The following is a 25,841-nucleotide window of genomic DNA, read 5'->3' as shown; positions in this document are numbered from 1 at the left end:
CGCAAGAGAGATATCCATTTTTAAACCTGGTCTCTACGAAATTATGTCATCATTACTTAGATTAGAACGCCAACAAAAAAGTTTCTTAAAAACTGATTCGAATTTGCATAGTACTCTTCCTTTCGATATCCACTTGGAATTGAAACGACGTATACGTTCAAACACTCCTGTGTAGTTCCCTAGTAAACCATATCAGATTCCAGACCAAAATGGACAAAGTCTATACCCTTTTTCAGACCGAAGCGGCGCAAAAACCATACTCTTTGGGGCGGTACATACATACCTATATGGATTATATTTCACAATTATTCCACGAGCCGAGTTGGCTATAATCATCTCATATCCAACAAGCGCGAGTGGAATAATTGTTTTATTAAAAACGCCCACAAAACATCCAGAATTCTTCCCGACTTCATTTGTGAAAACAACCGATTTTCAGCTTGCTTTTAATTTTGAGCAGACGCGTACAGTTACCATATTTGGAGAGCATGGTATAATGGCTCATATACAATGATGGCTAAGCCAATCAGAGCTCCAGAATTGCATTATCCAATGATTTAGTTTTTGATAAAAGGGAATATCACCCCCCGGGGTTGTATGTATATTCTTGCTACTTTGTTACTGATTTCAAACAGTAGCAGTAGTTCAGGTCATCAACACCCAAACCCACTGCTTGTCTTATTCCATTTGTTATCCTTGTAAAGTTTTTAGGCACAAGGAAATTACCGATGTGCAATACATAGTTATTTATTCAGGATGTTAAAAGGAAGCCACAGGGAGACATGAAAACGGTTAATCGCTGTTATTTTATTTTCCGTTAACTTGGTCGAGATCAGGTGAAAATAAGTTAAAATATAATTCACTTACTGCCTTTAACTTGTTTGAATTAAATCGTCTTGAATGTCTTTGTTTCTTTAACAGCCCGATCTCTTTTTAACGCGCGTGCGTTTGTTGATAATATGTTTTTATCGTGTGGTGCGCTGTAAATTTTGAAAACAAAATTGAAATGTTAAATGTAAAAATTGCCCATCCACACTGAGTTGTTAACTTGTTGTCATGACATCAGCGTGAAAAGCTAAATCTTGTCGTGCACATGGTTTGCCCAGACTCTTCCTGGTCCTGAATCAAATATAAGCAAAAGCGGAATTTAAATGCTATTTCGCCTCGGAAACTCACAGCCGATTGCTTTTTAAAGCCATCATTGAAAGCTTTTATTTTGCCATTGTTTCAAGGATCTGGTTTATTCTTTTTGATGCACTTTCCGCCGACAGCTTTCTTTTTGTGGGATTCATAATTTTGCAATTAAAATTCAGCGAACAACGCAGAAAAGGTTCTTCCGTCGAAACACAGCTGCGCATTCCGCTGTTAATTCCTCAGATGAAATTGTGTTATTTTTTTGTCGAGGTTTATGTTTGACAGTACACAACATAATAACTAGTCAAGGGAAAACACTATGTAGCCTCTACACTCATCCAAGCCGCTATATCTCAGTTGTCTCCACTTTTGGCAATGTCGCACGTTTATTCAGGTCGACATAACCAGGAAAAGATATCTTATCAGAGACCGCTACCTCAGTTTGACTTCAACAGTCGAGTGAAATTACCCCCAATTATCAAGAACGAATTGCTAACCGGCGGCGAAAGAAGACGAAAAACTTCAACACGTCAATCTTTGTCGAAAACCAATTCCCCGAACGCGAGTTTTCCGCTGATCATTGAAACTCAGCCGCACAGGAATCGGAATCAGAATGGATATTCATCGCAGCAAAGGAGAGCTCCTGTACTTAAAGCAAGAATTAAACATGTGGAAAAGAGTCCCATTCACTTCCCAAACTCTTATACTGTCCTGCCTCCCATTGGGCAAACTCGACAATCGCCGTATTCCACGTTCAATTCAACGTTGCCGACATCTTCAGGAAATAGCAAGAAAGGTCCTAAAATCGTCTCAAAGGAAGTTCCCTCACAGAGTAAACGCTCAGACGATGGTGCGCGAACTGTTAGAAATGGCGACAAGCGACATAATGAAATTATTAAGAGCATACCGAACACACAGATTAAGCCTGTTTCAAAGTCGCATGAACACTCATTTTCTCAGCCTGAAAATCTACACCAGAACCTGAAAAGCGTTAAAAGCGGTGGTGAACCCGTTCCTGGCATTTCTGATGAAGACATTCAAGTGTCTGAATGCAACCCAAATCATGAGCTGGAAAGATTAGAACTAAGCAAGGAAGTCGAAGAGTTTCTTGATAGCAAGAGCAGCCAAAGACGAGGTGCAAAATGTATTGAAATAGACCCATCGCTCAAGACGGCAGTAGACGTGATTCGGGATAATCTACTTCGACAGACTATGGAAGAACTGTGCATGATGTGGTAGAAAGAAAATTACGGCAGATGGCTCTAACACATTGTTTTCTGCTAGTCTCACGGTTCGGATCGTTATAGCCATATTTTAAAACTCTTACGCTGAGAGTCTGATTCTGAATCAAAATAAAAACACTTACCAACATAGGAATATAAACGAGAAGAAACTACTTTCTAATGTGCGGAAATGAAAATAATTGCACTTTTTTCAAGCCTGTTCACTGCTGTTAACGCTATTAGCATTATGAAAAAATAAATTCTAACCAGCAAAGTCTCAGTTTTAGTAAATTGTAGCTTTCGGCTTTCGACAGTCTTCATCCGCGACAAACGCTCTGGGAAAGCTTTAAGACTAAAATCCGAGACTTTAAGACTGTAATTCATTTTATCAAGTTTGATTACCAAGGTCAAGAATGAGCATCTATAGAACTATCAGCATTATGTTTGCAACAAAGTCCTTGTGGAAAAGTAGCTTGGTACGTGGATTGTTGACCAGAAAATCGTTCATGTTGAACTGGAAATGAGATATTTTTGGCTGGTAAATCCTTTCCACCAGCTGTGTAAAATTGTAAATAAATCAAGTAAACATGTGTCAAATTGTAAATAGATCAAGTAAAGATGATCAGATCTAAAAATCTAAATCGCTGCGGTGATTATATAAATATTTTTTGTGATATGTAGAATGAAGCTGAAATTTACATTGCACGCACGCATGTGTTCTTACTCTAAATAATCAGATTTTCTCAACTATCACGAGAAATATTTACTCTTATAAATTTAGAATAATCGAATGTAAAAAGGCTCTGTCTTTTAATGGCCATGACTCGACGTACATCGTTCACCTGCTAACTGAAATTTTTTGCTGCGATGTGCAAACTGATTAAAATGAATTGATACGTTATCCCAAAATACAGAAAATAGAAACAGCAACGGAAGAGAGAATTGCTTATTTTTTTTTTTTTAATTGTCAATTGGCGGTAAGGGCTACGACCTAACGTTATAAATGATGCAATATTTTATAAGGGCGTTTTAATGAATTCTTCTTCATAAGTCACTACCTCATTTGATTGGCCGGCAAAGCCAGGACATAACGGACTGCGTCATACGTTATTGCGCAATTACACTTAAGAGCAGAAGAGGCCGTACACAACATTTGCTTTGCCACAGGCTCACCAACTCAATGGACTGTAACTGGAGCTCAGTGTTTTTTAACTACAAAGATTTTAGCCTGCGTAGCAAGCGCTTCCGTTTGGTTTCGGAGAAAAGATAGACCGAGGAACGGGATTTTCGGTTTTGGCCGCGCGAGAAATGGAGCGAGAGCTCTTTCACTCGCGCCATTTTTTGCGCGGTCTTTGACTCTCATTCCTCGTTCTTTGCTCCGAAATCGCACAGAAAACTTGCTACGCAGAATACAAAGCTTTCCATTATTCGTATTTCGTAAACACCGTTCGTAACTACTCTTTAGAGGATCATTCTGCTACTGAATGCTGGAGCTACCTTTCCTTCGGGCTGGAGGAGGGGTATTCCTATATTTAAGCTACATTGGTATTTGGCCCTGGGTACAGGGTAGGGATACGTTTAATTACTGCGCAATTGCGCATAAGAGCAGAGGAGACCGTAAACAACATTTGCAAACATTCCTCGGTCACTTTGATATGGGAGAATCCCCAGGTTTCCAATCGCTCTACTGGCACTAGAAACGGCGAGGCGAGTCTTCTCTGGAGCTGATATGAAAATGTGGTTGTATTCTTTGGGATGGATGAATCAAATACCTTTCCTAATGGCGGAGTTTGCAGCCATTTCCTCCCATGAGTACATTCCATTTTCTCACTGCAGTGTTGACTTATTGCACACCATTGGTAATAGAGATGTATGATACCCACGTTTACATTTGCAAAATCTCACAATGACATCTCATCACGCAAGCGAACCGTTCTCGATTGGAAAAGAAACTGTCGGAAATAATCGGCTCCCGTCGCAAGCGCGAAAAGTCTGTAAGCATTCAGTTCCGTGTTGTTGTGTGCTTTTGTTGTCTGTTGGCTTCCAGTATCTGTGACCACTCTGGTTTTAAAGGGGGAGATATGAGTCACAAGTGACCTGCCCTTAATGGACTAAATATCTACCGTATTTACTCGTTTAAGCACTGAGGCGGTTATTAAATTTTCAAGCCTCAAGTGTATTAACTATGGCATTATTATTTTCTGTGTTGAACTATCTTTTGATTTTAACTATATCAGGGCGGCGACGCTTATTAATTTTTTCTCACAAATGAAGCGCTTATTCTAGAAAATGCAGTAAACCAATTTCCAAACGTGGTGGCTCTCTCGCACTTAGTCTTGAGCCCTGCAATTTACAGCTACAGTAACAGACCATTTAAAACTGAAAAGGAAATATTGAGGTGAAGATCATCAAAAGTGGTTTGAATGGCAACTCAGTCGACCTTGTACTCGCCCTTTAATGGTAGGCTTGCAAGATCGATCGGATATGAAGGGGAATATGGAAAGCAGTTCAGTGAAAAAGGACTCATGATTGTGTTCGACGTTAGGAGAACGCATCTAAATCTTGTGCGTCCTGTATTACCAAGCAGTAATTTTTTGTCTTCTTTCTTATACTTTTTATCTTCTTTCGTATACTTTTTCGGCGCCATCTTAGCATCTACGGCCCGGCTGGAGACCGAGCCAAGGGCTACATAGCAAACAAATTAAACAGCGCAAGATGACTTGCAAAACGAAACACGCAGTCATGATCAATTTTAAGCACACTCTTATGCTATGGCTTCTGATTCGGAAAATCTGGTTCCAACAACAGTTTTTACTAGATGGTAAGCGACGAGTCATAAGTGAAGTCGGAAGAAATCACTCTGAGTTTTGATTTTTATTGGATCGAACTAGATAACAAGCGCTGTTACCACTGCGCCTCCGTCTCCTAATCTGAATCCGACGCCGTCGCTAATTTAGCGCAAATGGATCGCGCAGGTTGCGCCAGACTTGGTATTTCGCAGTTACTAGAAAAGTAGTCTCAATTAAATGTTTTTAAATTTTATGAAAATCTTTGAAATGAGGACAAAACAGTGCCCTGTCAGATAAGTGAGCGGACGATCATGAACTCGTTAAATGCAAACTTCATTTGCTCTCCATAGTTGTACACTTTGTTTGATCTTTCAGACAACTTGTCACATGACTTGTAAAGGAGAGTCAGTGACAATCTAACATTACCCACTTAGCTTGACACACAAGCTACTAGACTACATGTAGAAGGTTTCGCGCGGGCTCATTTCTCGTATATTGCAGCTGGTAATCACTCCTACTACAACAACAATAACAATATGCTTTATTTGCATGACTGTAACAAAGTATTACAGTATTACAAAAGCTACTTGAATTTAATTATTGATTCCTTTTATACATTAAATATTTAAAATAACTTAAATATTTTCATCATTGCTTATTTTACACCATCGGTAGGATTAATTATTCTGGAGACAAGTTTCACTGAAGTTTGTCTCTCAATTCAAAGCAAGGTGATATAAATGAAATTAATTGGATGTTAATATAGTAGTCAGTAGAATTCATTAGATGCGATATTATATTAGATTGGTTAGGAAGTGTGCATCTGTCAAGGTTTCCTTTGACACACATACTTGACGGCTTACTTTTAAGCCTGCCAGTAGAAGGGGGAAAGAGAAAAATGGGGAGCGCTTGGAGCGCAGGGCCCTTTCAACTTCGCTCGCATTTGCTTTCAAACGCGAACGATTCAGTTGGCCTTTCGATCGATCGCCTTAGGTCACTAACAGGATTCCGGGGTACTCGCTTTAATGGGCTATACGGGAGGGCTCCATCGGTAAGGGGTCCCTTTTTCAGGCCTCAAGTATATGAAAGGGCACTAATAGCAGTATATAAAAGGGTAGGGAAATCTGTTATTTCGGTTCGTAAAAAGGCCCAAAGGGGCTAACCGATGCATTTTACTGCGGTGAAATTGGAGAAAAAGTTCTGATTTTGTGTTCTGTTTGTGTAATAGCAGTTAACTGAGGGATGTAAACTTGTAAACTAGGTATGTGAAGGGGTACCATTTGTCAATAGAAGGTATACGAAAGGGGTACCTAGTTTATTGAAGGGTCATGGGTTGGATCTAGGGGTGGAGTCTCCCCGTAATTTACTTTTGGTGAGTACCTCCCGGGATAGAGGGATAGAGTCATCAACCATAACCAAATGGCTGCCATATCAAAGGCTTATTTACTGACTGGGGGCTTCAATCTATTTTAGTTGTCAAAGCAGATAACGAATGAATCTTTCTGTTGTCGTTGAAAAGTATTCCCATGCCAACACTGACTTGTATTTCATGACTGGAGGACGTTATGTAGAACGAGAAGTGAAACGAATCATTCATGAGCTGAAATGAGTCCCAGCTGAGTTAGCTGAAATAGTCTATCCATCCATGGCTAAATTGGCAGTTTGAGAGACTAAAACAGATTTCAAGTTATGGCTTTACTAGTAAGTTACTGGAAATTATAGCTTCCAGCAGGCTCTGGTCACTCTTGCGGTAGTCTAGGAGCTGCTCATAAGGTCTTTCCTGATTCGTTCTTTTAAACAAGGCCTTAATTCATTGTTTTCAATTGTTTTCCGGTTTGGGTAGCAAACCAATTGGCTTTCAGCTTCCAAGAAGCTGCTACATCCCACTCTTGAGTCGGGCGACTCGTTCTATGTTACTCATGCAAGATGTTCAAACTGGCGGAAACGTGGAATTGTTTGAGGAACCCGTGACTTCAACCAGGTGATACACCCTGGCCTCCCTCTAATTCGACAAAACTACGCATCAGCTGGAGTCATAGAGGGGGACTCGGATTAAAACCCGGTGGAAGTAAGAAGAAACATGGAATTGTTTGAGGAATCCATGACTTGAACCTGGTGATACACCCGACCTTCCCTGTTAATAACTCGACAACATTATATGCATCAGCTGGATTTATCAAAGGAGACTCGTGTCAAAACGCGACCAAAGTCAATAGAAACAAGGAAATGTTTGAGGACCCGTGACTTTAACCCGGTGATTCACCCTGGCCTTCCTCCAACTCGATAACATTTCATGCATCGGCAAGAGTCATGAAGGCGACTCGGGTTTTTTCCCACGGACGGTTAGACCAGATCAATATTGGCCAATATGGGCCAGCATGATTATACCTGGACGTTATTCTCTGGCATTTCTCCACGCAGTCTTCAATAATTTACGGCTGTTGACCACAAGGTCTTTGAAAACTATCTTGTTTTTATTTTGACAACTTTTCAATGAACAATCTCATACGGCTAGATGAAAATTTTTACAAGATGTATGTATGTTATAAATAATATTTACAGCATGTTAGAAAGTTCGTAGATAACAAAAAGACACTTTAACTTATCTTCGTTTCTCGATTTTATCGAGTATGGTTCAATAAACTTTTCATGAATGATGCCAACTGCTAAAAACAACGTGATTCGCTTTTCAATAGCCACTCAATTCACTCTGCACCCGCGAACAATTAAACAGTGATCGGCAAAAACCTCTTGTGATCTGAATACATTTCCTATGAAAATGTCACTTTTTTATTCAGTTTCATTCGATTTCATAGCTCTCAGTCATCAAGTTACTGAAACCCCAAATTAGGAGCCGCCTTCAGAACAGAAAAGCTTTTAATCCTTGAGGCCATTAAAATCTCTCAGGTCAAAAGACAGTTCAGTTTTTAACTTTTTTAATTCTTGGGGTCCTTAGCGCACTGGCGTGGGTTGGTTGATTTGTGCTTTGTGAGAAAGTAAAAACACTCCATTTAATGGTCTTGAAAATAGAACTAAAAAATTAACGCGTTGCTGAGAAGTACTCGTTGACCCTGTTGGAAGAACCGCACGCAATGTTTTCATCGACTGGATTAAATTTAGCAATCCTTACCAAATCCTAATGGCTGAATAAACTTCTTTCTTTCAACGATGCAATTAATATCCACTTTCAATTTCAATGTGCTGTTGGCAAAACAAGTGGGAATTCATGTTTCGTTTGGATATGTAGCCGCTCTGTTGGTCTAAGAGATCCAAAGATGGTTCAAAGATATCGAATTAAGAATACAATTTTGTTTGTAATCTATATATTTTTATAGGGTCAATCTACTGTCAAGGCCGTGGAAATGAAGATTCCATGTTACCCTTTCAGGAAGTAAGAATGGCAAATGTGAACTGGCTGCGTTTAACATCTGTCGGTTGTTATGGAAATACGGAGCTCGCTGTAATCTACCTGTATACCCCAGAAACAGATCTGAGTTTTTCCTTTATAAACCCACTTCTTACTACTTTGTCGCCTGTGAATCCCAAACCGCAAACACTTCCGTGAAGCACTGATTCTTACATATTCTCTAAATTGGGAATTTGACCAAACACTTATCCTTTCCTAAAGCGATTTCGCTTGTCGCTTTCCTTTTCTTTCCCGTTGTGTTAAACTGTAAACAAATATAATTTTTGTCGACCTCGCACCTGCCCACCATATTGTCAATAACCCACTAGATTAGGTACATTTCTTCCATATTCCTTCGTAAAAATATCTCCTTTAGCTGTTCCGTGACATTGATTAAAGCCGGTTCGTTTTCCAAGCAAACTCCAACGCGACGACCTATTCGCTTTCCCTTAAGAAACAACACTGTGGTCGCACTTTGTTTTCTTTCTCCAGTTTCGCTATCCTGACTTTCAGGATCAGTTTGTCGTTTGCTTTTAGAAACGTTTCTTCCATTTCCCGAGTCTGCTTTAATATTAATGTTGCTTGTATTTGAATCTCCACTCTTATCGTGATGTTTTTGCACGCCACTACCTTTATGCTTATTGTTTGGTTTACCAACATCGTCTCTGATCAACTGGGCACCTAATTTTTTCTCCTCGTCGCCCCTTAAGTTTTTGTCTTGAGTGGCAATTTCAGTTTCATTAGTAGACGCCTTTGAGATTTTCTGAATGGGAGGAAGAACTGTGTACGACTGAGGAAAATTATGAACCATGGGTGCGAACTCAAGCGTTAAGGATTCCCCCCTGTTCATTTCATTTTCGACGGCCCCGGAGTTGAACGGGCGCCGCTTGCCCGCTGCATTCGACAAGTTATGGCTAGCATGCCGTGGACTTCTGTATCGACCGGGGAATGGATCATTAGGGACGTGAATAACTTGCCGTGTTGACCGATGATGTCCGTTTGCTCGGTGTCCGTATTCGTGCGGCCATGTCTGCTTGCCTCGTGAAGCTGGCTGTCGGAGAATATTCGCGGCTGGCGCTGCTCCTTGTATCGGTGGAAGCTTAAAATTTCTACTGGAGTTTAATGATTTTTCCATGACGAGCTTTGAGATCCATTCGCGCTCAGGACAACGCTAACAGCACGCTGAGAGCGGTGTATTTCAGCTGTAGACGAGAAGAGCGAGACAGGACTAGCCATAGAAGAGTCAAGAGCCAAATAAAGAACACATGATCTTAATCTCAGGTCTTAATTCAGTTTTCTCATAAACGACCGTTCCAGGACCTTTTCGGGGAGATCGCAGTCTACAATATTTTCAAATAAAGCAGTCGCGTCTTATAAATGTCCGTTTTGATCACTCACTGGTATCCTTTTTACTCGAAGGAAGTAAAGAACGTGTCTCTGCAAAGGAGTATGGTATTTCTAGCGAGGCAACACGCGCGCCCACGTTCGTGTCAGTCCTCGCTTGTTTTCTTCTCGATTTATTTCTTGCGTCACAACCGTAAGGGATATTATCGTACTCTGCTTGTAGTAAAATTATGCAAATACTAAACAAAAGGCTTTCTGTTCTTTCCTAGACTGAAAATGAAAAATTACAGTTTCAATTTCTGGGGAAATAGATTAAATAAAAAAGAATTAAATTAGCGTTTATGTGCTCACAATTAGACGCTGCCAACTTCAAATAATTAAAAAAAATCGACAAGCGACCTACGCGTGGACAATGTAAATGAGTTTTTCAGCAAAAACCAGCAGATTATCCCGCTTTTGATTGGCACTTGGTGGTGCTGTACATCCTCTTTCGCAGTGAAATGTGCCTTATTCAAATATTTACCAACAGATTATGCAGGTTATGAAAATTAATTTTTTTGTTGGAGCATCTTACACACAAAATGCGATAACAGTGTATTAATATTAGTCGCTAGTTGTTGTTTATGTTGTTTTTTATTAATTTGTTTATCTTTAAACGATCATTTCGCTTTTCCTTGGTTTATAGAGCTTCCAGGTTTTTCGGTTTTCATTTCACTGGATAGCACCTGCTCTATAATTACGACCTGTATTTGCCAATCGCTTTGCCAATTCAAAACAAAATTGGAATAGCAAGGGAAACAGCCTCAAAGAGCAACAACTAACTGAACTTGTAACCGTTCAATACTGAATATGAACAAAACATACTCCCTGGAAAGAACGCACTGTAGAAAGTAACCATGTGAGCTCTGTTTTTTACTGTGTTCTAGTCTGTGGGCGGAGACACTTAAAGAAAGGCCTAATGTAGGTTATTTTATTTTCAATGTCGGCAGCATTAGTCTCGCAGCAGTATACTATGGGAAACTTCCGAACCAACGAATGGCACCATAACTAATCTCACTATGGGGTACTGAGAAAAATATTAGCGATTGAAATTGAAACAGTGAAACTCTTTTAATATACTGCCAGTTGGAAATTAAACTCAGTCACTAGAAAATCGGCAGATAAGGCCTAACCATTTATTATCATGTCGTGCAATTAATCTGAAACTAGATTTATGATTCAAAGTAATATCATTTTTATCTTGAATATCATATAAAAAGAAAACATGACAAAAAAAAAAGACAAAGGAAAATAGATGGATTTATCCTTAACTGGCGGCATTTCCATAGTTCTAAGACAGCTGCTAGCTATAAGTGTTTTTCCATGAGAATATTTTTTTCACATATTTCATGTTTTTATTTGGCAGTAGAAAGAAATACATCGAAAGCAATAACAACCCTTGTAATATAAATCTCATTATTAGGAAAAAACCTCGCGAGGGTGGCATATTCTCCACGCAGGTACGCGCACGTATATATTTTGCTACAAGCTTTACTCGTAACCTGCGAAAACATTTGTTTCTCCTCGCTCTTCGCCGCTGGGGACGTGCGAGGAGAAACGAATGTTTTCGCAGGCTAGCTTTACTCGATGTCTGAGACCGCTTGCAGCCAAGAGCCATTATGGCTCTTGTTGCAGCCTATTATCACTGATTGACTTGACATATCCCACGTGCCTTTTTATTGGTTTCAGGGCTTCTTAAGATTAAACTCCAACAATCAGCTCCGTGACTTGACCCGGCGTCACTTCATCTTGCCCCATTTCCATCCTCTCCAGTCGGGCCTTAAAGGGGTAAGGGAGGAGGGGAAAAAGGAGGCGGGGGAAGGGGGGGGGGGGTGCAGGACAGCGGGGAGTCCTACTTTTGTCACACATGCAATGCTTTTGTGTTTACCGTCGGCATGAAAAGCAAATCAATAACCCGGGTTTTTTCTCGCCCTACCGAATTTCTATGCTTTTGCGTCGGCGTGGACGATATACTGGAAACGACACCATTTATAGACATGGCTGAGTATCCAGTAACCTGCGTCGCAGATGTAAATAAACCCCGGTTACACGTTTAGTTCCCGTTTGTGGTGCAGGTTAAGTATCCGGCAAACGGAACTTTTCTTCAGATAGGACAGCCTTATTTTTTAATTTAAACTCAGTTTTCAATTGAAGACCTTTCTTTTTAAGCGCGTTTACGAACTATCTTGGGTTTTTATTTTGTTGATTTTTGTGACTATGTAAGGATTATATGTAAATGATTCTAGTAAGATTTTCATTTTTTATCCGGACCTTTTTAAAGCATTGTAAAGTGCTTAGCACTGAAAGGTGCTATATAAATATTACTATTACTATTATTATTATTATTATTATTATTATTATTATTATTATTATTTCACAGATACTGCTAAGATAAAATACGCCATTCATTTTCCCCATAAGCCGAATACAAGTCTTAAAGGTTGCGATTATGCAACGCATTTTGAGAAAACATTTATCACAATGGTTAACAAACATAGAAATTGAACTCTTCTGGACAACTGATGGCCAAGTGGACCGAGATAAACTAACATCAAAGCCAGGATTCGAGCCTGGACTCGAGCCAGGACTCCAGTCAGGACTTTTCTAATCTTTCTGCAAGCAAAAAAATAAATAAGTAAAAATAATTAATAAACAAAAAAACAAAAGTGAAAGAAAAGCAACAAAAAGGACTCCTAACCTAACTTATAACCTCCTAACCCTAACCTGATAACCTTACCCTAACCCTCACCCTAACCTAACCCTAACCCTAACTGTCCTCTTTATGGTCATGTGACTTTCAGGAGGTGAAAATGGTAGAGAAGCGAAAAATTGCCGAGTCCTGCGTCGAGTTCAGACTCGAAGTCCTGGCTCGAGTCCTGGCTCGGTATATAGGCATCCTTAGGAGCCCATCAAATCCTGGCATCCTCAATTGTACCGCATAATAAATCTGTATGTTAATAATAATATTCAAAGATGACAGTAACTAAAAATAACTGTTGCTGGAAATATCTGAATGACTTAACTGTCAATCAAGAAAATACCCATTACAAAGTGCGATAAAGACCATTACAAAGTACAAAAACTAATTTTTCTAGTTACAAAGAGAAAAAAATTAGCCTGAAGTTCAGACGATTACAACGAGTCGCTTACTTGCTCAGTTAAAACGACTAGAAGTTCACGCTAGAAAAAATTATGCCGATCCATAAGATTTCGCTTGAAAGTGGGTTGCCTGTTTTGTAACAAGTTAGAGGAGGACTGGGACCTATCAACATTCAAGTTCGGCAGATTCGGCAGTGGAAGATCGAGTTAAAGATTTGCCCGTAGTCGTTTTTACACTTTTAATGGCAGAGGCAGTTGTAAATACCGCTGAAAGCCAAGCAGAAACTCCAACTTCCACAGAAGAGACAGAGGAAACATCTACAGATGGTCAGTAAATGTTATTTTTGACGAGAATATGGTTTGTTTGTAGTGTGCAGCTGTTCGTCGTGTTCCTATATTTTCAAACCGCAGTTGCGTTGGTTTTTTCTTATTGAAATGTTATTTAAGAAAGCCGATTTTCTTTAATACTCAGGGATAGCTGAAGAGGAAGTGGTTCAGACTGTGGAAGAACTGAACTATCATCCCGATTGTCCAGTTTGTCTACAACCAAGTTTTTATCCGGTTAAACTTCCTTGCGGCCACATCTTTTGCTTTTTATGCATAAAAGGTGTTGTTTTACGAAGCCGAAAGTGCGCTTTATGCCGCCATGCGGTCACCGCAGTCTACCTTGAAAACCCTACGTTTATTAGAGTTGTAGAAAAAGATAGCAAGGAAGAGAACTCTTGTAAAACAGTTGAGAAAAATGGCGATGGATCAAGCGAGGATCAAGATTTTGTTTGGTACTACGAAGGCCGCAACGGATGGTGGGCTTACGACGAGAAGACTTCTCCGGAAGTAGAAAAAGCTTTCAAAAGTGGACAGAGATCATGTACTCTTCTCATTGCCGGTTTTCTTTACGTGATAGACTTTGAAAACATGTTTCAAACGCGTAAGAACGAACCGGGTAGGAGGAGGAGAATCAAGCGTGATAAGAGGGATGTAGATAGTAAGGGTGTAGCTGGAATTCGCATTCCTCCTTCATCGCGGTTAACCGCCCCTGCTCAAACAGCGGATTCCTTGGGCATTGATAAAAGAGATAACAGCGAAAACCAAGGCGAAGTTGTACACTCCACATCTGAAGTCACAAATGATACATCATCAACACAGCACGTCTTGGGGGAATCCTCCCAAGTGCAAAGCCAAGGGGAGTCTGGGGTTGAGGAAGTGGCTTCTAGGTTAGAGGGAGCATCTTTGTGAAAAATCATTTGTGTAGAGTTCGTAAGGAAAATGAAAGGTCTTCAAGTATTGAGACATTAACTTTATTACTGCTGTTGTCATGCTATGCCTGAGGTTGGTGGTGGGGGACCATGGGCGGACGTTAAGTTTAAAGTTCAGCGATTACCCTGGGAGATTTCAGCTCCAACTTTTTTGTACCATCAACTAATTATTCAGAGCAGTTAAGCACTGCAATTTAATATATAGTTACTGTGAGTATCTTTACAGGTAAATAACAGTTACTTAGAATCATCTGCCAGCCCTTTAAATGATTTTTTCCTTTCTTTGGTTCTTGAGTGGAATGTGGAGATTCTGTATGGGTAGTCCTGACAAAATTTAAGTTGCAACAGTCACTTTTGATGAAACAGCAATTTTATAGATTAAAGCAATGATCACATTGCTATTCTGATCAAGGTTAATGAAGTTATTTCCGTGATGACAGCAAGGAAATTTACCAAAAAGTGTGCACCCTTAGTTTTTGTTTTGCTTATTAAACCTCTTGCTTTTTGGGTTTTCTTGTTGTTATTGTCATCATGGTTTCTCAAGGTCACTGTTACTTCTACCACAAAAAGGGACAATTTCATTGAAAAACCTGCAATAAATAAGAAGGAAAATTGGTGCCCAGAGGATAGCAACATCTTCACGTCCCAAACGGAGGATCGGTATGGAGTGTTCCCAAGTATTCAGTTTATTGGTAAAAGGCTTCAGGCAGCATGGCCATGGAAAAGTATTGTTGAAAGAACCAAAGTGAAGTACACAGTATACAGTTGAACTTCTATATATACATAACCAACCTCTTGTAAGTGACAACCTCCCAGAGGCAGCCACCTATCCATAACACCAAAATTTATTCTCGAACCCCTTGTAAACAACCACCTCTTGTAAGCAATTGTGACCAATTTTTAGCATGAAATTTTTTCAAATTTTCCATTGTTTTTTACGTCTTGTAAGGGACCACTTGAGTTGACACATGGTCTGATTTCTGTGTTTGCTGTAAGTACTTACTACTCAGTGTATACAAAGACCTTTGGTGACAAAGTGGAACCACACATTATCATAACTTAGAAATTGCATGTAATAAATTATCTTCCAAAAAGTAGATGTGTCAAGATCTCTTCTTGGAAACGATGCCATGGTTTGATTCTCTTAGTCGACCACCTTCAGTTAGCAACCATTACACTGTCAGTCTTGGCATTTTAGGTGGTTGCTTACTGGAAGTTCAACTGTATCAATTTCTAAGTTCTCATTCAAGCTGTCTCTACCACTTTAATAACTTAAAAAGGAGACTCAAACAGGTTACCTAGCTTTTATTTAATTTAATTTGAAGAATGAGCTTGAGCAATAGTTAAAACATTTTGCCAGCATGGCTTCATTCATGGCTTAGCATGCACCAGTGAAGTGTCATGTGTGCTGTTACAACTTTTAAACATGTTTGAAAAGAACAAGGGCCGAAACTCTTTCTTTTACCTTGTTCTTTTTGTTATAAAACCATATTATTCCCTACAGCATAACTAAATGTAGATTATTTTCCCATGTGACCTGGCTGGGTACAGGGCAATTCTGATGGTCCATTGGTACCAATTGGGCAAGGGGATAACCTGGGGGGGGGGGGGGGGGGGAGGGCACTCCCTTATTTGGCCCAAATGGGTATGTGCTGCTCTGGAGTGTAAGGTCTTTACAGTTCTTATTCCTAAACAGGGTATACAATTTCACTATTTAGCATCTTGAATAAGCTTTTTTTTTGGACCAAAGCCTTACAAAAAGAATGTGATGGTTGGCAGTGAGGTTGTCCACATTTGTGGTACCAATAATTTTTTGCCCATAAAAACTAATTCCATAAAATGTGTTTAAAAAGTGATGTGAAACAAAATGAACCACAGTCATAACATAAGGTCTCTTGTCTTAAACACATGAATGACTTTTGTCAGGGTCAGGTTTTAAAAGCCTCAGTGACACACCTCTAAAAAAACTTCCCTTGAGTGTTCCCCCCCCCTCCCGGCAAAGAGGCAGCTGACTGTTACTGGAAACGAGGGTTCAGAGGAGCTCTTTACTGATGTCAATATTTCCACTGTAGTAATAATACTACTAATAATAAAGACTTTATTAATGTGTCAAATGTCCATTTTACACATAGCATAAACTAACTGTGGACACCTAACTACCTCAAAAAGAAAATCAAACAACTAAAGAAAAACAACAAACTCGGAAACCCTGCCCGCTCCATTAATCAATAATTATTCCTCGAGCCTGAATGGCAGGCCGAATGGGCTATTGACTCAGAGGCCACGAGGGTGAGAGGAATATTATTGTTTTAGTAAAATGCAACTAGTTGGCCAAAAATATCGAGACAAAACAACTTTAGCTAGCAAAGCGCGATTCAGCTGCCATTGTTTTGGTTTTCAAAGCCGGCGCTTTTCGCTACTAGTGGGCTATAACATATAGCCTAGTAGTAGCTCAACCAATCAGAACGCAGCATTGATAATAGACCACCGGTTGGATTTTACTATTAGTCTAAGAGTTACACAGGTGACAGTTCTTACAGGTGTCAGTTCTAATGAGGTTCTCAATAATGTCCATTTTTTCACCTGGTTCTTAAAAGAAGTTACAGAACTCTTAACGTGGATACTTAATTTGGACCACATTACAGGGTCAATATATCTAATACTGTGTTTCCCATATGTGGTGGTGTTAATTCTTGGAATCATAAAATTTTACCATGGCATTAAGCTCTTATGTAAAAAAGTTTTCTTTAAACACTTCATTCTAAACAATTATACAAAATAAAATGCTTTTGTTTAGGAAAGCTTAAATAATTATTAGAGCTTACTGCATAGTTAAAACCAGTGAACTATTAAACATCATCTGCTTTGCAAGGCTGATGACCTTTCTATGTATTCATTTTTTGGGTATTTCTTGGTGTTGCGGAAACCATTGTTGGTTCACTTTTGTTTTTTGGTGAGGAGGAGGGGAATTGTTCAATGTCTTTTAAATATTTGCATGTATGTCATTAGCTGATTGTATCTATTTGCAGCACCAATTACCATATTTTTCTTAACAAATTCATTTTACTACAGTCATAAATAATGCAGTAACTACTTCATCCTAATATAAGAAAGTGTTTTTCAAATTCTGCTGTCAAGAATTCAGGGGTTGCTCTGCAGCCAGTTTAAGAAGAGTAACTGACTGTATCAAAAATCAATAATTTATTATTATTAATATCAATTTAAGGAAAAAATGAAGGTGACTCCTCTGGGTAAAGTCGCTCAGATGCTTTTCACCCGTAAATAGTGCTATGCACTTTAGCATAAGGGACTCATTGTGCCGTTTTCCATCCTTTTACATGGTAAGGTTTTTCTTAACAATGAGCCCTCTATCATAAAATGTTTAGACCCTTCCATCTCTATCTATGTGCGACCACCTCTCATAAGCAACCAACTCCCATGGGGATTATCTATCGAGTGCATCAAAATTTTTCCTGTCAAAGTGCTATGGTTGTAAACAACCATTTCTGGTGTAAGTGACCACAACCACTTTTTGGGGTTTATAATTCTTCATTGTTAATTTTTAACTCCGTCTGATCTGTATTTTTGCAGTATGTATTATGCTGCTAAGAATGTGGTGATCAGCTTTCAGTAACAACATGGAACCACAGATAGTGATACTGTAGAGTAGAATTGAAAGACATGCTAATAAATTCTTTACCAATAATTAGTAGATGTCTCAGAAACCTTTTCTTCAAAGACGCTCAGGACTGAACTTTGAATCTCAGTAAATAGTGAACTTACGCGACAGGACGGAGAAGAAAGAAGACCACAAGCCTTGTGTGACCAGCGTGACAATAATTTTGTTTGAAAAAAACTTTCGCCAAACTTCACCTTCCTTTTAACAGATCTTTTTGTAAAAGACCAGGAAACAATGTTGAGTGAAGATCACAACAAAACACGCAAGTAATAGCCCTGACATGTTTGCCACACACAAGCGTTTTGCCGTCCTGTTCTTTCTGCCATCTTTTTACGTAAACTCACCATTACCTCCACCATCATTAAATCTTTGCATGTTGGGTGTTTGCCAACAGGAGGTTTGACTGTATAATTTTCCAAATGACACAGCATACACAGTGTTAATTTTTCTCTTATCAACGCTGCACTTTCCCAAACAATAACATCATGTAAGACACTGTTCCAAAGCTGGATACAAGCCACATTTTCCAGTAAGCTGATCGTCCCCACTTGGTCATTAAAAAAGGAAGTAAAGCCGCCATAAAAATTACAAAGGATGGAAAAGTTCTGAACCAGGGCAATCTCCTTCTTCGTGGAACACCAGGCATTTGACCACCTTCACTGTAAAATTTGTTGAGAATCCTGAAGGAAAATTAAAAATCGAAATTCATGACAACTTTTAAAGACATGAAATATATAATTTCATTTAATGTTCATAGCAAAGAATTGAGTTATTTACATAACAATGAATTCTGTTTACAAAAATTTCCTTCATTAAATTGATTTCATATATATTCACTTAACTAAGGTGCTTCACAATAATATTATTGCAGGTGTTACTTAATTAAAGGGGGTGACAATAATAAAAAATTAAAAACATAACAATATTTTTAACAGTATTACTAATAAAATATTATGAAGAAATGAGAAAAAAACATTAATTCATAAGTAAAGACAAATATTGATATTTAGTAAAAAAAATCACCACAAAAGTTTTCTTTTGGCATTTATATTTTGTTTTCTAAATAGTGTGATATTGACAAAAGAAGTGGTCCTGAGAATACAATGTATGCCATTTGGTTTAACAGGCCTACAAAAAAGATAATAGTGTTGTCCTGACAATGTATCTAGATGCTGTTAACTTCATTTCATGTACAAAAATTGTACTTGAGCTTCATTCAAAATATTTTTCAATAAAAAATAAAAATATGACTGTTCATAAAAATTACCTGTCTTTTTCCGCAAACCTTTCATGAAGCCACCTTTTCGTTGCTTCATTATCCTTAAATGATAAATTTGAGATAAATTGAATTAAAATAGAGAATAATGACAACTCTCAATTAGATCTCTGATGAAATTTGTAGAAATATTACCTCAGGGATGTCGATAAGATTTAAAGCTGCCAGGTAAATACAACAATTAGGTAGGAAATCAAACTGCTAGGGATTTCTTTTGGTTCTATTTTTTTTGTTTTCCTATGAAAGTAGCCAGGGGCCACGTTCGTAATAGACGGGGGAAATTCCTGATCCCAGCTCTGAATGATTACCCTGATAACCTCTGCTTAAATGCTACACAATGATCATTTTGGGACAAGAGAGTAATAATTAATTTATCATTTATGCTTTCAAATCAACTCAATTTTTGCAAGTTTCTTGGTCTCTTTTCTGTCTATTCAAAACAATCTTACAGGGGTATTCTACTTACAACTTTGCCTTCTGGGTTTATATCCCTATCTCAATCAATTTTGACATTCCATCATTCACTTCAATTAAAGCCCATAGAGGTGGCAGAACCAAGGCCATTGCCTCAGTAAAAATATTTGAATTTTTTTGGTGCGTGTGCCTTATGAAAAAAATATATGCCTGGCTAAGACATTACATTAACAGTACTTACTTTCGGAAAATCATGAGCTGTAAATCTACGACAATAGACATGGACTTTCTGGCCTCTTGAAAGAAGAAAATCTGAGGAAAGAACTTAGCATCAGTAAATAAAATAATACAGTCAACTCTCTCTAAGACGGACACCTTTGGAATGGGCACTAAGTGTCCGTGTTAGAGAGGTGTCCATCTTATAGTCCGTTTTACAGAGGTGTCCGTCTTATAGAGGTGTCCGTTAAGAGAGAGTTGACTGTACTTATAAAGGCGATGCTCTAAGAAAAATGAAGAAAGCCCAAGGCTTGGAACCTGTAAAATCCACATGGCATCATTATACGTTTCTGGGAAACTGCTCACCTACCCCTCCCCTAAGCCAACATTAACACTTACTTCTCAATCATACTGATGATGGGTCACTATCCAGACCTGGGTAGTGCTTCTGATTGGACGAGGCAAATTTTCAACTAATCAGAAGCATTGCTCAGGTCTGGATAGTGACACGTCAACAGTGTCCAATTTATGCTCTTGTTCCTCATTTTGTGTGGAAACCAGTGGTGGTGTCCTGAAAGTGCTAGCTGTTTTCCCACTTCCCTTGAGTTATATAATAAAGACGAGGAGTGTGGAACAAGGTCTTAGGTGACTCCTGGTGAAATTTGAAAACTTGCTGGACTTGGTAAATTATACCTGTCATACTTGGTGCTGGCCTTCGAGGCACTGGACTCTCATATGCATTACTATAGGTAATGGTAAGATCATATACTGCATCCAGGTAATCTGAAGATAATACCTCAAAGCTTGCCTGAAAATAAAAAGAACAAACAGGTTTATGTTACTCTAAATAACATAATTCCGCAGGCGGAATTAAACTGCTGATTAGCACTTTCACTGCCAGAATGGATGATTGATGGAAGTTTTGTAAGGGAACTAACTTTTGAGTCTGTTGACAAAACCCTGTGATATGACCATTCAAATGAAAGCTTGGTAAATCATGAGCTGAAAGGCTCATGATTTACAAGCTTTTCTCGTGTTCTCCAAACATCCCAAGTGGGTTATCACGCTGGTAAACCCATAGAAAGTGTGGTCTATTGCTTTTATAAAATTAAGGGACATCAATAGTTTTTCTATAGATCAACCTCTTTTTGCTCAGAGCCTTATAAAAATCCTTCTCAAAAGATTATCTGACCGTGGTTGCAAGGTTGCATCAAAACTAATCATGAAATGACTTCTTCTGTTGCAGTATATACTACTTTTAAACAGCACTATATCTGACTTTTCTGAATACTAACTTCAGTAGCTTTTGTTCTTGGTGTCAGGACATGTGATAACACTTGCAGACCTGTTGAAATGAATATTAGAGGTAATATGTTGGGTTGAATAAATTCATTAGTTTATAGTTATCAGTTACTTCAAGCCTGTATAAAATGGTTCTATTGTACCTCTCTCTGCAGCAAACTTTTGACTTTTTTCAATCAATTGTGTATTCAATACATTGTATCTTGTGCCCTCAGGAAAAATCACCAACCACATCTACAACCAAAACAACATATTGATGACAAAATCGCATGCCTATAATATAAAAATAAAGTATAAATGTATAAACGCAAAAAGATGAATAAAACATAATATATGTATGAAATATGTATCAGTGTATACCGCTATTTTGAGAAATGTGGTCCGAAACAGTGCATGCGACAATCCTGAAAGGTATTGTGGGTGGTTTGGAGTTCACTGTTTTTCAAAGAACTTTGAAAGATTGGCTTGAACGGCCATGGACATATGTTTGTGAGTGCTAAAGAAAAGCAATAAAAGTAAGTTTGACAGCTACAGTGTCAGAAACAGTGTATTGCTTATATCCCATACTACCTTTCGGCATCATCACATGCACATTTTTTTCCAACACCCTTTCTTGAAATAGCTATGAATGACCTGGTCTCCTGTGTTAACACTTTTGCCACTGGGTCGTTCTGATTGGAAAGAAAAGTCAGCCCTGAACACCGGGCATTTTAAAATGGTGGCATTTTTGAATCATTACTTAAAAGATTATTACAGCAGATCTTTTTTTTTTTAAGTTCATGGGCACATGTTAATAATACTTTTTATTATCACTCTCACTTCATTTATGTGGTTGTGTAGTATCTCTGACGGAGGATATATCATTGCCTGATATATTAAAGTAACTCATTCCAGCAAGGTCTAATTAAAATACTCACAGGCAGCTTTCTTGCTTTCATTTCCTTCAGTTTCCTTTGACAAAATATATAAATAAATAAATTTATTTCACTATTTGGCTTCTTAAATCTCATGGTGCAGGAGCACCCTAAGCAGGGGCTCTCACAGGCTGCTTTTATGTGGCAGGTCATTCCCCTCGGGGGAGGGCTCCCCTATTAAAATGACAGTATAATGTTATGAAAGAAGTTACAGTTTCATAGTATGTCAAGTACATACCTTATGATATGCGCTTGGTCGTCTGCACCACTTCTCTTAACATATATACATGAATGCTGTCATTAAAAAAAACAATTCTTTATTGGAAAATTGAAAACAAGAACCCCAGCCTGCCCTAAAGGCAAGGTGTTTCTTTTGTATATATTAAAGGTCAAACTTAAATTCAGGTTAAAGGAGGAGATGTGATGTGGTTATTTTACATGTCAGTCAGGGTTGGTAAGTATCTTTTGCCTGGTTGGAAACAAAATATTGATTTGGGGTATACCACCGTATACTACATTTCCTGTCATTTTAGATGTATATAGGGAAAATTTGGAGGAATTTTAAGTATATTAGCTAAAGCACATGGGGTATAATCGGGGTGAGATGAATTTTTTCTAAATAAAATGCTCACCCTTTCGGGCTAGCTGCTGCTAACGTTGACTAGCCTATTATAGCAGCCCTGAAGACCTACCAATGCCCTTTTGCTTTATCCTTTGCTTTATCTCAGCCAAAGCGGCTTGCCTGTCGGACAACTTGTATTAAAATATGCTGGCCTGAGGGATAGCTCAACTAACCCTGAGCTTCTACAAAGCACACGCCCTGTACAATGGTATATTACTACCTCCTGGCCAACCCTGATTCACCTTTCCTTACTCAGACCGCAAAATGTATCAGACACACTACAACGTCTGGTTACACCAACAACATGTAATTTTTAATTATTTCAAGAGTTTCTAGTCATCATTGATCATAACAACAGCCTCTTACCTACTGGTAAACCACTAACTTCATCTACCTAGGGTATCATTATTACCAAAATTAAACAAAATTCAGTGAAATTAATATTGTTGTGACATTTGAATTGTGGGAACACCCCTTAGGCATAGGAGCCTCTAACTGTTTTACACAGGCATCACGAAAAATGGGCCACCATGTGCTTTACCTTTTTGGCTTACTAGGACTGATTTGATCTTGAACATGATTGAGTAGTTTCAAGTTGTTAAGTTTTGCCTTTTTTTTCAACTGATATCAAAATTTTAATGATTAAATAATATCTACAAATTAATTGATTTACTATTTGGTTTAGAAGGCTTTACTTACTCACCTGTGCAAAGTAAAATCCATACAATGGCAAATACTTCAGTCCACTCTTCAGAATGTATCTTATTCTTCCCAGTGAGCCCTGCCTAATACCAATGAAATCCGAGACCATCCAATCAACTGTAGAAACAGAAGGGAGCAAAACAGTATTATGAAGTTGCATTATAAGCAATCATCCCTATAAGCATTTAGTGTAAGGCCTCAATGTTCATTTGTTGAAGTGGCTGAAATCAATGATTGACCACTTCATTGATAGCTTGTCAATACAGCTGTCTCTCCTTGCCTCTTATTGCTAGGGACAATTCATGGGAGAGACTTCGGATCAATTTAGGTTTCTGGGAAACTGCCCACCTACTCCTCCCCTAACCCAACATTTTGCTCAAAGCAAAAAGCAAATGTTAATGTTGAGTTAGGGGAGGGGTTGGTGGGCAGTTTCCCAGAAACCTAAATATTGATCTGAGACTTCTGGAATCCAATACTGATGGCATAGATTTGTCCAAAATCTGGTGAATGAGCACTGATTGTTTGATGTAGAAACTATACTCTTTTAGCTACTGATTACAAGATGAAAGAAAGACAAAAGACAAAAGGTCCAAGATTGGACAGTCTGAAATAGCTGCTTTTAGAAGGTTCATAGTATTTTCAACCTTTTGAGTATGTGAAATCGGTATATTTTTTAATCACCGATGAATGATGCCAACACCAAAGGCAAAAGCCACTAGGGGAATGACGCCTGAAAAATTTTCAAATCTTGATGGTCTGAAATGCCATTTCTAGAGTTCTGAGAGGACAATATTAGGGCCATTTATACGAGGAAAAATAAGAAGCATCTTACATAAGACGTGTCTTAAATAAGACGCGAACTTTCCGTCTAAACAGCACATTTCGTCTAAAATTAGACGCGACTTAGCTAAGATGCGTCTTATTTTAGACGAAATGTGCTGTTTATACGGAAAATTTGCATCTTATTTAAGGCCTGTCTTATGTAAGACGCGTCTTATTTTTCCTCATATAAATGGCCCTATTGTTTCTGTCTATTGTTAGGTGATTTTGTACAAGTATCATAAGAATCTTGAAAATATCAAAACAGAAGTCAAAATTAGGATTTTTACTCCTCTGATCACAAATTGGTTGGGATTTGGGGATTTTCAGCAATATCAGGTGAATTCCAACAAGATCAGAATGGTTGGACAGTCTGTACTATTAATGGAATATAATATTCTTTACAAAAAGCACTTGAGTTTTATTGCTGCTCTTTCCTGAAAGAAATCAAAGCTTCATGATAGGAACACCAGACAAAATAATAACTCGAACAATTTTGCATGCGAAACCCCATGACTACCGGATTATTATGCCAACACTGCGGACTTGTTTCCCCCTTATGACCAAGGATACCTCTCCTTAAGGAAGGGGGTATGGTTGGGTCTCGGGAAGGTGGGGTCAGGAAGTGGGGGGGAGGGTACAAAAATTTGGGAAATAGAAATACTACCTGAGCTTTGATGGTTGCATAGTACAATCACATTTTCCTGTTTGTCCCACGGAATTTGATCACCATAAAAGATGACCTTAAAAAGAAAGAACAGAAAACATTGGATCGTACACTTAAATTCAAAGTGGTCAATCCACACAACGCCTATTGCTACTGTTCAAATATGGCTTTAAATGCATGTGATGGACAGTAATCATGACGAGATGTATTACCTCCGCTCCAGTGCACGTCTCATAGAAGAAGCAAACGAGGGACTGATACATGTCATAAAAAAATTCATCTCCTCGCTCGTACAAACGGCGAGGAAAAGGCACAGAAAGGAGCCGCCACGCAAGCCACGTGAAAAAATATTGCGGAGCAACTCCTATGACTACGGTTGCAGGAACCGCAAAACGCAGTATTTGCAGGTGATGCAGTATGTTCAGCATTTTACCGACAAACGATACCAATCAATCAGAATTTATGATTCTTCTCCCACTGCACGCGAGCTCGTCCAATCCGCCATTTTATTTTTAGGCGAGGTTCCTTGGCAGGGGTAAGGCAGGGGGTACGTCTCGAGCGGGAGGGTTTTTATCCCCCCCCCCCCCCCCGCCTGGTTCCACCAGATCAAGAAACATGATAGAATCGTACAATCAAACGTTCTCCTCCGATGTCTGCGGAAAATGTAAGAAGTATTGCAATTTTCATCATTTAATCTCACATGCCGCAGCTTTGGAAGAAAGATGGAGGAAAAGAAAAGAGCTGATGTGACTTATCGAACTTTACGGGCATCAGAAGCAAGACAGTCGGGGGCACCTGCAAGCTAGACACTGAAAGGAGAGGCTTATTTATTTATTTATTGTTTCAGAAATTCAAAGGAACGCAGCCGTTTTTGTCTCATCACGCAACGCTCATCCCCTCCCTGGGGAGAGCGTTGCGTGACGAGCAAAAACGGTTGCGC

The 25,841-nt window shown here is 38.8% G+C and overlaps 4 protein-coding genes across 4 annotated transcripts; 2 read left to right on the top strand and 2 right to left on the bottom strand.

The window, feature by feature from the left end:
* The first annotated feature begins 1,475 nt into the window (after positions 1-1,475).
* LOC140952452 (uncharacterized) lies at positions 1,476-2,607 on the top strand. The gene has a single exon (XM_073401877.1). It carries the CDS (start codon positions 1,510-1,512, stop codon positions 2,371-2,373), a length of 864 nt encoding a protein of 287 aa, XP_073257978.1. The 5' UTR covers positions 1,476-1,509; the 3' UTR covers positions 2,374-2,607.
* A 4,994-nt stretch (positions 2,608-7,601) lies between these two features.
* LOC140952560 (uncharacterized) lies at positions 7,602-9,985 on the bottom strand. Its single transcript, XM_073401987.1, has one exon. The coding sequence runs from the start codon at positions 9,685-9,687 to the stop codon at positions 8,878-8,880; it is 810 nt and encodes a 269-aa protein (XP_073258088.1). The 5' UTR covers positions 9,688-9,985; the 3' UTR covers positions 7,602-8,877.
* A 3,227-nt stretch (positions 9,986-13,212) lies between these two features.
* Positions 13,213-15,387, top strand: LOC140952226 (E3 ubiquitin-protein ligase rnf146-like). The gene is made up of 2 exons (XM_073401652.1): positions 13,213-13,361; positions 13,507-15,387. The coding sequence occupies exons 1-2, from the start codon at positions 13,277-13,279 to the stop codon at positions 14,268-14,270; spliced, it is 849 nt and encodes a 282-aa protein (XP_073257753.1). The 5' UTR covers positions 13,213-13,276; the 3' UTR covers positions 14,271-15,387.
* Positions 15,388-18,325: 2,938 nt separating this feature from the next.
* Positions 18,326-25,402, bottom strand: LOC140951948 (1-acyl-sn-glycerol-3-phosphate acyltransferase epsilon-like). Its single transcript, XM_073401331.1, has 11 exons — positions 25,114-25,402; positions 24,902-24,977; positions 23,417-23,532; positions 22,330-22,385; positions 22,095-22,128; positions 21,321-21,411; positions 21,171-21,220; positions 20,569-20,683; positions 19,901-19,971; positions 19,237-19,289; positions 18,326-18,649 (listed from the first exon to the last, which is right to left on the bottom strand). The coding sequence occupies exons 1-11, from the start codon at positions 25,327-25,329 to the stop codon at positions 18,424-18,426; spliced, it is 1,104 nt and encodes a 367-aa protein (XP_073257432.1). The 5' UTR covers positions 25,330-25,402; the 3' UTR covers positions 18,326-18,423.
* Positions 25,403-25,841: the final 439 nt, after the last annotated feature.

This window comes from Porites lutea, chromosome 11 (genome assembly GCF_958299795.1).
Source record: "Porites lutea chromosome 11, jaPorLute2.1, whole genome shotgun sequence".
Taxonomy (NCBI): domain Eukaryota; kingdom Metazoa; phylum Cnidaria; class Anthozoa; order Scleractinia; family Poritidae; genus Porites; species Porites lutea.
Note: the sequence above shows the minus strand (reverse complement) of the source record. Positions and strands in the feature narration are given on the sequence as shown.

Coding starts and splice junctions, on each gene's coding strand:
- LOC140952226 (XM_073401652.1), top strand. CDS start 13,277: ATGGCAGAGGCAGTTGTAAATACCGCTGAAAGCCAAGCAGAAACTCCA. Junction 13,362..13,506: donor AGAGGAAACATCTACAGATG/GTCAGTAAATGT, acceptor TTTAATACTCAG/GGATAGCTGAAGAGGAAGTG.
- LOC140951948 (XM_073401331.1), bottom strand. CDS start 25,329: ATGCTGAACATACTGCATCACCTGCAAATACTGCGTTTTGCGGTTCCT. Junction 23,533..24,901: donor ATGCAACCATCAAAGCTCAG/GTAGTATTTCTA, acceptor CTGTTTCTACAG/TTGATTGGATGGTCTCGGAT. Junction 19,290..19,900: donor CAGCTCATGATTTTCCGAAA/GTAAGTACTGTT, acceptor TTATCATTTAAG/GATAATGAAGCAACGAAAAG.
- LOC140952452 (XM_073401877.1), top strand. CDS start 1,510: ATGTCGCACGTTTATTCAGGTCGACATAACCAGGAAAAGATATCTTAT.
- LOC140952560 (XM_073401987.1), bottom strand. CDS start 9,687: ATGGAAAAATCATTAAACTCCAGTAGAAATTTTAAGCTTCCACCGATA.